The following is a 12,287-nucleotide window of genomic DNA, read 5'->3' as shown; positions in this document are numbered from 1 at the left end:
AAGACATACAGATCCTTACAGCATCAAATATATCTTCATTTCATCCTGGAAAGCCATCAAGGACCAAACTCAAATGCGCTTAAGGAACTCATCAGGGAAAGTGTGTCAGACCTTAGACCAACACCTGGAACAGGCCGATTCACCATACTAAAGCTGAACTTCTCTTGATTCCAGTTACCAATAGCATACAGAAGAAAGGAAGGGGACGGATGAGTATGAATTTCACTGAAGCCTCTAATTATGTCTGTAACTAATTGTAAAACATTATGGATTCAAACCTAAGTTCCTTTAGCTACAATGTGCATTCATTGCACCTCATGAAAAAACATTGCCAAGATTTGTCATTTGAAGGGTGACAGAGCACTAAAACAATTCTTACAGGTCTGGAGAAGAAGCAGCACAGATAAAGTATCAAAAAGATGCCAAATCAAATGAGAGATCATATTTTGATCAGGAGATCCTTCTGCTGATAGGTGATATAGAAGAAAAATGGCAGTGCTCTTCCTCTTTAGAGGTCTGGGATAACAGTGTAATTGAGTCCCAGCTATACTGGGTACACGACTTTTAAAAATTCACTGCACAGCACAATGCAAGTGTTCTTGGCTATGACTGAGTCAGGAAAAAACAGAAGTGCATTGTAGGTCAGCACAAAGGTGCACATACAAAGCCCATGAAAGAGGCAGTCCTGTTTAATTTGTTCTGTAATGAGTACAAAGCCTACAATTTCTCAGTCTTACAAATGTCATGCCGTGACATCAACCTTAAGTCACATTAAGTAGAAAATACATTGCACTTTTAAAAAGAAAAATCTAAGCACAGTTTGGTTTTATTCTGAATTCTTGCCTTTCTATAGTTAGAATTAAACTTTACAAAAATACAAATACTTTTAGAGATAGTGCTGAATCTTTAATCCAATGTCCACTTCCGACTTTAAAAGAAATACAGAAATTCTTATGAAACTCCAAAAACAAGAGCCAGAAGGTTAAATACGTTGAAACTTTACTGCTTTAGCCAATTTTTAGTGTCAAATTGAATTTTGAGCAAACAAGCATCAATTTGGAGCATATTTCAGTACAAAAAAATTAAGAAATAACAAGTATGTCAAATATTCCAGTTTTTTCCGACTGTAATTCAAAAGCAAGAAGAGAGCATCTGAAGTTGGGTATGTGCCCAGGTTGGTTTTCTTGTACTAAATCAGAGTTCAATGTTTCATGAATTGCTGTGGGGAAATAATATGTATATAGACATTTAAGAGTTGGTGTGTTGGTTTGGGGGAGGGTGAAGAATAGGAACAGGCATATGTGACAGCTTTTTCAGACAATAAAGGACTTAATATCACACTCTAAATGTACAAAAATATAGTTACTAACTATTATCCTGAAGACAATAGCTAAGAGTTTGTCAGCAATCAGAAAGAAATACATTTTTTCTTCTCATATAAAAGGGAAGATACAAAAACTTAAGACCAATTACAGAAGTGACACTTCAAAAAAAAGCCTCAGGTATTTGTATTGACAACTACTGATGAGGATCAGAGTTATGTCAACATCTTCAGTGTACTCCTGTATTTGCAAATATGTGCAATTATGAGAATGCTATTGTAAAACCAAACAAATCACAACAATATACTTCTTATGGATGTCAGGAATATGGCCAGAAATCTCAAAAAAAAAAAAATTATTACAAATACATTTGGAGTTTTTAGAACAATTATTCAGGTAACCACAAAATCTTCTCAAAAAAAGTAACTACACACATTAGAATGGTATACTTAAGGACAAGATTTTGTATGTTCAATTTCTAATCTCTATATATGACAGCTGGACCATTTCCAATGTGAAGGCTGTTTGCTAAGGGAAAAAAAGAAAGGAAAAAAATACCCCAACAACAACAAAGAAATTTACTAACCTAGAAACACTAAAAACAGAAGACCACCAGATGGTCTTTCAAGCCTTGTCCTTAGAAGCCTAAGTTACCTCACTGTCTGAGTAATTTCATTAACCTATAAAACACAGATGGAAAACTAATACACCTCATCATTCTTCTCAGTGAGTGCTCTGGTCTGATACAGCCTACTGGCTCTTACGTTTTTTTTTTCCCCCCTAGTGATGCAAAAATATGTATTTTCCCCCTTTCCCTCCCAACTCACCAGCATTTTGTGCAAAATTCAGCCAGAATGGTTCAGCAGCAGCTAATCCCCCTCTTCAACATCAGTCTGCGACCTCCCGTTTCAAATGCTGCTAGACAGCATCTCCAGCAGCTTACTGGCATGAATCTAATCGCCTTTCCACTACTATATAATGGCTTAGGTTCCCCTCAGCCTCCATCCTTACTCTTAGTAATACTGGTGAAATCAATTTATTAGATAAATAACATTAAATCTAAAGCCAGGCTTGTTCTCATTCTGGTCCACTGAACTATTTGCATTTCAGAAATACTAAAAATAATTACTGGCCACTGTCTCTTTAAATGACACAATCTTTCCACTACTCTGGGGGAAATATTAATGTGTAGAATACAAATAGAAATCAGGTAAGTGCCCCCTCTTGCTCATTTCATCTCTAGCTTTACATCTGAAGGTTTATTTTTACAGCTGGTCGCACTTCCTACAAACAGTTAAAATTAGTTGCAAAATTACTTTGATTATGCTCATGCTATACCATTAAGTTTAAAATCACCCCACAGTAGTGGAAAACAAGTGATTTTATAGAATTTCTTTGTGTGAAATGTTGACCTTTCTTTACTAATATACTGTTGTGGTGTGACAACATTCGGCTTTTGGTCAGCAGAAATGACATGAAATTTTTAACATAAATAGCTTTGTTCTTCAAGAAATGGGATCACAAAATGTATGCAAATGTTTAAATTGACAGCGTACTGTCTTCTCAGAATATTATTAAATACTACACGATCTATCGGTCCGACTACTGTCGATCAGAGTAACAAATATGCAGGGAAAAATATCCTGGTTTCAGATATATAAAATCCTCAGATATTTTTCAAAATGCTGTAATAGCATTTTCAAAATGCTATTTATAGCATTTGTTCCTTGGAAGAGCATCAGCTCTTCATATTCCTGGAAAATTAAAAAAAAAAAAAATTCATTTGAAGCTCCCCCTATAGGGAATCTTTTGGAACACCAAAACTATGTAAGGGTTCTTATAAAAAGCTAAATGTTTTATATTTTTATGGTCGCACAAGTTATGACAATGTCTCCACATATGATTAATGTGACCAGATAGAATGTAATGTCTTACCTGGGCACAAAAAAAAAAAAAAAAAAAAAAAAAAAAAAAGGCACTTTACATACAGTAGATTTTGTTTGTTTGCTTATGAAAATCTGGAAGTGGATGACTGGGTCTTTTATTGAAATTAACTAAAACTCACAGCAATATTTAAAGTCTCTAAATTAAGCATTTTTGTTTCTCAATAAAACATGAAAAAAATGTATTTTTCTGTAATGGAAGAGAAAAACATGAAATACCTTTATCTCAATAAATAAATTATCTTTAAATTACTATTATAAAGTTGAGTGCAAAAATTCGAACAATTAATACCAGCTTAGCTTTCAAAAGACTTCTTCCTCATTCAATAATGGGAAACCAACCAAATTTCTAATGAAGTAACAGAGAAGAAAATCACCTGGCTCAAGGCCAGGTCAGTAATTTTCCTGATAATCTGTTTTAGATTTGTGACTCCACCTTGACTGTCTCTAATACATTAGTCTGTAAACTATCTGCACAGGAGAAAAATAAACCACACACAAAAATCAACACTAAGAGCTCTGCATTAATCGCTTGCCTAAGCATTTTCTCTTTCAAAAATGCAAAGGCATCTAAGATGGAATAAGTGTATATAAGTAAAGAATTCATTGCAAATGAATTCCACGTGGATGAAGAATAGCCAGATAGACAGGAGCTGTGGGTGCCAGCAGCAGTGCTGCTATAGACATCCCTTTGGATTTCACACCATCGGTAGCCATTACCAACATTAATAAAAGCCATCTGGCCTTACATGGCTTTATGTCTGTATCTCATTGTTGGTTTCAATGGAGTTCTTTGTTCAGAGAGGTAATTTGGAAACTTTTAGAGAGTAGAATAAAGAAAACAAATAGCAGCCAATTAATCATGGTAATAGTCCTTCCAAAGGTCACACTATTACTTTGAGCAATGGGACCAATCTTCACTCCTTGAATTTAATTTCAGGGGGAAAAAAACAAAACCTAATTTTATGGTCATAAATACTGAAAAGGAAAATTAACAAGAATGCAGTCTTGTAATGAATGCCTTGACTAATAACCGTGGAGATCTAAGATGCCTTGCTTTCAAATACTGTCCCAAGACCACGTTCAGAAATAACCATCAAACCTGACTGCCAAAAAATGAAACTGCATTAGTGTATAATTTTCTCTGGACCAAGGAGCCCTACTGAACTGCAAGACACCTGTTCAGAGAAAGTTGTGAGAAAGTAGGGATGTTTTCATTTCCCTCTACAGTGATGAGGAATTCAAACAAAACCATCACAGGACATCTACTGAATAGGTTATCTGGATGCAGCTGTTCACTCTGCTGAAACTTAAGTGCAGACTTGTGGGGTCTTGGAGGAAATTGGGAGACAAGAAGCTTGGCTGTACCACGGCCTGAGCTGAGGATAAGAGTCCTGAAGTTCCATATCTATCTGCAGATCTGTATTTTGCATATAATATCGTTGAAGAAGAAATAAACTTGGCTAACCACCACCACATCACATTTGACTATGAGCAGGCTTTATTATTATTTATTAAAGTAACTGTAGCTGGTATGCTTAAGGCCAAGAAGTACTGCCTCTGGTGGAACTATTCTCAAAGACACATCAAAATCAGATCCCACAAGAGGTCTCCATGTCTAGACTCCACAGGGGTTTAAACAGAAGCTAGACACTGCTCAAAAGGAACAGCTCAAGCCGTGTGTAAAAATCAGAAGTTCAGGCCTCTGTAAAATCATCAGGTCAAAGCTGGGCTTTTTGGAACAGGTTTAGCTGAGGCATCATAGAAGGACACGAGCTCCTAATATGCTTACAAGTATCTGTCTGTCTTTAAGAATTTAAATATGAATATTAAAATGTGAATACCGGAAATCTAACTCTGTTGATGAAGCTTAAGCCCTTCAACCTTATTTAAAAAGTGAATTCAGGCATTAAATTTTTAAAAAATATTTATCTGTGTTCAATTTTGACTAAATCATCCATCAAAGAGTCATTCCACACTAGCCCTTCTATTTTGTAAATACACAATATATGTGCTTTATAGGAAAAATAGAAGACATGAGTCATTCTGTTATGAAAAATATTTCCATGTTCATGTTTTTTTCTATCATGCAGATTGAATAATTTAAACAGAAAAGTAGGATACCTAATTTGGAGTGAAATTAATTTCATTCTGTCAAGAAATATAGTGGGGTTTTCATCATCTAACATGCACTCTGTTTTTCAATGCCAGATTTTATCTTTCAAAATAATAGTTAGCAGTAGTTTTAATATTTTCTCAATTATAAAGAATTATCATTTAATGGAAAGAATTTTCATAAGTGCTAGTTGTTCATAAGTTGTGCTACCCTATTATGTTCTATATTATTTAGTTAGTTTATTAAACAGTAATAGCACTCACTCTCTTACAATCAAAATTTTAAAAGGATCTTTAAAGGGAGAGGGAAGAAACAGAGAAGATAAATTATGCAACTGAAAGGAGTGGTTGTTTTTCCCTTTGTATCTTTAATGCAAATTGTTCTTCACTGTGTTTCCCAGACACCATCTGTTTCCAAAACAACTCATCACCAAACACAAGAGAGCAGAGAGGAATTTCTTATAAGAGGTAAACCTGCCAGTTTGCAGAGTGGTCTGAGCTTTTTCAAGTAGGAAACACATGACAGTACAGAGCTGTTAATTAATTAAAGACGGGCAATGGGTGTCACCTCAGTGATGATGCAGTACACTATTTTAGGGATTTTCATTAGAATAATAGATGGATTATTCTTTATAATGTTGCGGCACACTTGTTTTAAGAAGTCCAAAGTACATCTGGGTATTCAATAGCAGGGTTCGATTCACTTAGTATAGGTTTGAGGGGGTGGGGTTAAATTATTTTTTAAAGCCTACTTTTGAAGCTTGCATATCAGGTCACACTTCCTCAGGGCCTCACTCCATTTCACATATCAGTGAAGTCTTGGAAAAACAGAAACTAGCAGAATTATTTACACTGGGTGCTCACTCACCTGTGCCAGTACCCGTTATGCAGGATTTTGGGAGGAGGTAGAAAACCCAAGATGTATCCAAGTATATGACACTGTGCCACCACAAAATCCCTCCCTTCATCTCCAGAGAGACTTATATCAGTTCCAAAATGCTATTTATTGCTACATCTAGAAGTTCCTACTAGAGAGGAAGGTACCAATTTTTCACCTGATTACACTATGGAGTTTAATGATAGCACTGTGATTACTTAAAAAAAAAATCATTTATATTTTTGCTTTGCCTTCTGGTGACAGTATGTGGGGACAAGGAAAAAGTATTTATTTAGTTAGGTCTAGTAAGTAGGAGTGGAAAAATGAGTTATCAGAAAAACATGTAAATTCTTTTACAAAGTTATACACTTATTTATAAAAAAAAAGATATATAAGAATATAGATGGGACAGCAACCATCAATCTTTATAGACTCCTGCCATCGTATCCACCAATGTAAAACAATTTCATACAGACTATATGTGCTGTAATAAACATATTAAGAAATATCACTCTAAAATTGTTTATATTATCTATTCTGATCACATATCTAACAGATTACATCTTTTTCAAACAAAAAATCCTTAGCAAGTCAGAGATACGATGTGTCTTTCCCAGTCCCCCCTGTCCTTCTCCATCATTTAAAAATTCTCTCCTTTCTGCAGCCCCAGTAATTTATTTCACACAGGGAACATTCTTTACTTCCTCGTACCTTTCCACGTAATTTTATAGCTATCAGTAGACTAAAAAGTGCTTCTGTTGTTCTCCTGGCAGTTCTATTAGATTAAATCCATTAGCATGGTCACATATACACACTTCACATTTTCAGCTCTCTCTGTTCATAACGTGACTCTATTATAAAGATGTTATCCTTCTTATTGCCCATATACAATCTAAAAATCTGGATTATCTTATTTTTCCTTGGTTTAGCTTTTAAATCATCTTTTTTTAAAATGTTTTATTACTACATTAATTGATCACAGGTTCTATATTCCTGACCTCAACGTACTTAATTACATTATAGACAACCATCTCTGCTCCTGCTCAATATTCTGAACAGTTCACTGGGTTTTAAAAGCACAAAATGGTCGTTGCCACACATTTCATTTCTGGCTTCAGCAGTTGTGATCTTGTGCTTTGTTACTAAAAATAGAGCTGCTCGAACCACCTGAGCTGGAAAGCTAATTACAGAGCTGGTAAACAGTTCTCCTCCCCATTGAGCAAATGGCAGAATAAGGAGCCTGCTAATGCACTAGGGCTCCCATGGTCCTGTGGGTCTCTGAAATGTATCAAGTGTCATTTATTTAATCGTTTGTGGCTATTTGCATCATGGATAAATTACCATTTAAGTAAATAACTGCTTGACTGTTGTATCAACAAATCAGGGAGAAAAAGAACAGTCAGCTCATTTTAAGAAAAAGTATTCTAGCCTAATTCTCTGCCTGCACAAATCAAAACAACTTCACTGAAGTAAATAGCATATTGTTGATTTTGACTAGGTAAGAGTCTAGTTCTATTTTCTGCAGTAGAGGGGTTATCAGAGGACTGACTGCAGAAGCTCTAAGACATTTTTTAAAGTTATTTCTGTCACATACACACAAGAACAAACAACTGCCACTGTAAGAAAGCACCTTCTTCCCTTAAAAGAACTCTCAGCCATGTCTTGCAGTACCGCAGCATGTTGGCTGGAAAAAACTCCCTGCTGAGAGATCTTAAGGTAGAAGTGCCCACAGATTCTCCTCTCCATTTGAGAGTGAAACACTGGTTTCTCTGTTCCATCGGACTGATCCTTATCATGTAGCCTAATATAAGCTTTGTTGGCAACAAGGGTTTAGCCATCACTCAGACAATAAAACTCCACTCATTTTCAGCCATTACTGAGGAAACAACTTGTAGATGACACAGAAGCAACTGTCAGAATAACTGTGATACATCTGCAGGCCCAAAGAAAAACTAAAATTATGTTTAAGATGCATTATGTTTGTTCATCCAAAATCACTTCTGGGGCCAAGAAGGCATGTAGCTTCTGGAATTTTATTTTTTATCTGATTACACAGTATAGAAATAAAAGAATTAGGTAGAAAACCACCAGAAAGACCAATTTTAAAAAGCATTTCTATTTCTCCTTCCTAACCCCCAAAGAAAGAGACAAGTAAATAAAACCTCCAATATGGTACTGAACACATTAGAAGAACTTGGTGGACAAAAAGAGTATGCAAGTGAGCATAAACTATTTTCTCACCATCATGTTTCTGTCATGTAAAAGCAATATACTACATACTGTGCATCCAGGGAAAGAATTGCTATCTGAGCATAAATACATTATTTACACAGCTCAGTTGGGAGATGCTCTGTCTGTCCAATCTTTATGCAAAGAAAAGTCAGGATGCCTTCAGCCAACTAAACCACCTCCTGTTGTGAAGGAAAAGTAAGTTGACACTTCTTAGCAAAACTGATTGGAAAAAAGAAGGCAAGGCAGAAAATGTGGACAGAGGTGGAAATGTGTAGTACAAGGAAGAAGAAAATGCAAGCAGGAACCAAAAGAGAAACAAAGAAAGGCATGAGGAAGTCAGATTAGGAAAATCAATCATATTTCAAGCTCTGCATATTCTAAAGAACAGAAAAAGAGAGAATCTTCTAACAAAAACAGTGATGGAAAAACAGAAACTGAGTACCAGCCTTCTCATCCTAACCAGAAGAATTCCAGGAAACTTGTCTGCACACCACAAGGCAGGCTCACACCATCACAACTAAGTCAACTCTAAGAAGGCAAGTCATGCACCAGGACTTATGTAGTTGTCATTTGAGCAGCATTTCACCAGAACTCACACATCTTGTTTCCATGGTACTCTGTGTATGCATACTAGCGTGCATCTGAAAAAAGCCATATGCATTTTTCACATTTAAACCCACAAAAGTGTGTGTGTGCTTACACACAGTTGGGCAATGATGAAGCATTGTGTGTGTTTGATGGTATTCAGTGCATAAACAATGTTAAAAATCAATTTTCAATCACTGATCAATCTTCCTGCATTTTCAGGCCCTTCTTTCTGACCTAAGTGACCAAGTGCATTAGACAACACATTCATGAATTGGATAAAATGTGCTTATTATAGTAGGACAAAGACCTCTCAAATAACAGTATATTCCAGAAAATAATCCATAGCAAAGAGCATGTGCAAACAACATAAGCAGCATGTTCCCTGCAGTGTGCTATTTCTTCCCACATTTATTCTCACCTTAAGGCAGAGATGTGATATCCTTTAACCCTGGCAGGCATTTGTCATTTATTCATTCAGATTTTAAAGGCAGAGCATTGACAACCACAGTCTTCATGTGCTGCACAGACCAACTTAAGCATTTCAACTGCTCACAAGTATTTTTAAGTGGTCTGCTTCTGTTCAATTAAATCTGCCAAATTCATAGGGCAAATAAGATGTGCCTCCACCTTTCAATTAAGCTAGTATAAAGTTTCCAATCCCCTGTCAAAAAGAAATTACATGGAGAAAAGAAGTGGGTAAAAACATGCAATGTGAGGAAACTGTTGAAAATAAGTCGTGTAATTCTTTTAAATATAAGTAGCTGTCTCAGGCAATCACAGAAAAAAGCACTTTCAAAGTGACAGTCTTTAATGAATGAAGTAACTTTATGAGCCTTTCATTGTTCTTGCCAAAAAATTATATCTTTCACCACACAGATATCACTCAAACTTCAACCTTCCTAATGAGCGCATCAGCATATGCAAAGACTCCAGAGCCAGAATAAGATGAATGGAATAAATTTGGGGATATACTAAACAGGAGGGAAGGGCAACGACTAAGAATTAACACATTCCTTCATTCAATAGTTTTTTGAATCAGAGGCACTGATTAAACAAGTACATGTTAGCAGACAACACGGAAGTATATCAAAAAGAAGCTTAGACTGAAAGTACAGTAGTTTGCTGTGTCATAGCAGCACCAATTTCATAGGAGTTGATAACCATATCTGCTTATGTCTCAAAGCCCTAGCAACCACCTATACCAGACCTCCTCATATGCCAAAAATTCATCAGAAGTACTATCTGACAAGTGGGTCTCTGAAATGTATCTTCATACAACACAGGTCCTTAATTTTAAAAGACCTCAGATGAGGAAATGCTCAAGAAAAATTCTTAACAATTCAATAGCTAAACCCCAGCTATTTATGTCTCCACAGCACAGGGAGCCTGTAGGTAGGAATACAGGGTAAACACAGACTCCGTCGCCTTACCTCGGCTATGTGCGGCATTGGGTTAAATCCACAGAGATTGCACACAACTTTCTTGCACTCGGTACAGGTATTAAAGTTGGGGGGATCCTTAGAACCAATATTTAGTCCAGTTTTACAAAGGGGACAAGACATTTCAGGCTGGCTGGCTTTGTCTGGTTCCAACAGCCCATCAGGTTTCTTAGCTTCAGCAGCCTGAGGCTTGCTATCTTTAGCCAAACCAGGTTTCTTTTCTAAATCAGATCCTTTAGTTAAAACACTATCCACTTTTGATGGCTCTGATTTTTCAGTTGTAAGAGGCTTGGCTTCTTTCTTTACAGGAACAACTTTTGGAGGAGGCTGAGCCTGACCAGTCTCTTTGGGGGCTGTTTGAGGGGCAGGAGGCTGTGGTGGAGGCTGGGGCTGCTTTGCTGCAGGAGGGGCGCCTGATGTCTGAGACCCTGGCTGACCCGCTGTGGAAATTAAATTTGAGGCCTGGCTGAAGAATGAAGCTCCAAATCCAAAGAGTTTCCCAGTAACTGTTTCTTGTGGCGTTGTAGGCTGAGGCTTAGGGGCATCAGTGATGCCTCCCAGATTAAGGCTGAAACGCCTCGACTGCTCCGGAGTTTTCTGAGGTGGCTGCGGCTGAGGTGCCGGCTGTGCTGGCCCTGGCTTGGGTCCTGCCCCTGCTTGTGGGCCCTTGGGAGCTGCTTTTGTATCAGGCTTTGGGGCTGGTTTTGTTGGTAACTTTTTAGGATCATCTTTTGTTTGTGTTGGCTCAACAGGCTTTTGAGCTTTAGCATCTGGTCTAGCCCCAGGCTGAGACGCAAGCTTGGGATCTGACTTCTGCCGAGACACTTGTGGAACAGGTTTGGAATCTGGTTTATCCTCGGCTGGATGTGTGTCCTGCGACGGCTTTGCTAGCTCAGGCTTTGGGGAGTCTGTCACTTTCTGCTGAGTTGGTGGTCTGGGACCTGCCAAATCCTGTTTCTGCTCTAGAGCTGCAGAGGTAGATACAGTGTCTGCTGTAGGCTTCTGTACACTGGGCTGTTTTTGCTTATCTTCAGCCTGTGTCGGCTTGACCTGATCAGATTTTGGAGTGGCATCTCTGGTTTGTTGGGAGATCTCAGTGGGCTCTGCACGGGGTTGTTTTGATTTTACAGGGGGAGACCCAGGCAAGGGGGTTTGCTTTTTTTGTGGTGGAGGTTTTTTTGGATCTGCTAACTGTGAAGGATCAGGTTTTGAAGTAATATCTTTCTTTTGAACAGGCTGTGGCTGGGGAGATGGTTTAGCTGTTGAAGGTGGAATGGGTGTCTTCTGTTTGGGTGCAGGTGGCTGTGGCCCAGGACCATGACCTGCTGCTAGGTCACCTCCTAATGCTCTTTGCATCTGGCAGTTTAAACAGAGCCATTCACTGATCTGAAAAAAATAAAGGCATTATAATTAAGATAAGACAAAGTTAATAAAGTAAACATAATAGTAAGTTATTCTAATATAGGACTTGCTGCAATATTTGAAACTTCTGTGTAAAAAGGGAGAAATATCACTAATAATGTTTTGCAATTAACATGCACAGCTGATTATTTTCATTCTTCTCCACGTTGCTGTGAGTCAAGCTATCACTGAACCCATGATTCTAATGGTTTCACATTCAGTTTACACACAGCTGAATATTGGAGGATGAAAACCCAACAGAATGAAAAAAATGCATTGGAATTTCATGGGACCTAGCAGTGATTCATTTACAGCAATGATTTGCCAGAATAATGACAAATATTGCTAAAATAGTTTAACACATCAAGTC

At 37.4% G+C, this 12,287-nt stretch overlaps 1 protein-coding gene across 9 annotated transcripts in view; it reads right to left on the bottom strand.

The window, feature by feature from the left end:
- PCLO (piccolo presynaptic cytomatrix protein) overlaps positions 1 to 12,287 on the bottom strand; it is a 324,030-nt gene that overhangs the window by 293,249 nt on the left and 18,494 nt on the right. For all 9 annotated transcript variants that reach the window (XM_042053722.1, XM_042053717.1, XM_042053700.1 and 6 more), the window contains exon 3: positions 10,508 to 11,902. In XM_042053722.1, the coding sequence (XP_041909656.1) occupies positions 10,508 to 11,902 (1,395 nt within the window). The remainder of the gene's footprint in view (positions 1 to 10,507; positions 11,903 to 12,287) is intronic.

This window comes from Corvus kubaryi, unplaced genomic scaffold (genome assembly GCF_017639235.1).
Source record: "Corvus kubaryi isolate FWS band 111438036 unplaced genomic scaffold, C.kubaryi_AGA036_p1.0 135, whole genome shotgun sequence".
Classification (NCBI taxonomy): domain Eukaryota; kingdom Metazoa; phylum Chordata; class Aves; order Passeriformes; family Corvidae; genus Corvus; species Corvus kubaryi.
Note: the sequence above shows the minus strand (reverse complement) of the source record. Positions and strands in the feature narration are given on the sequence as shown.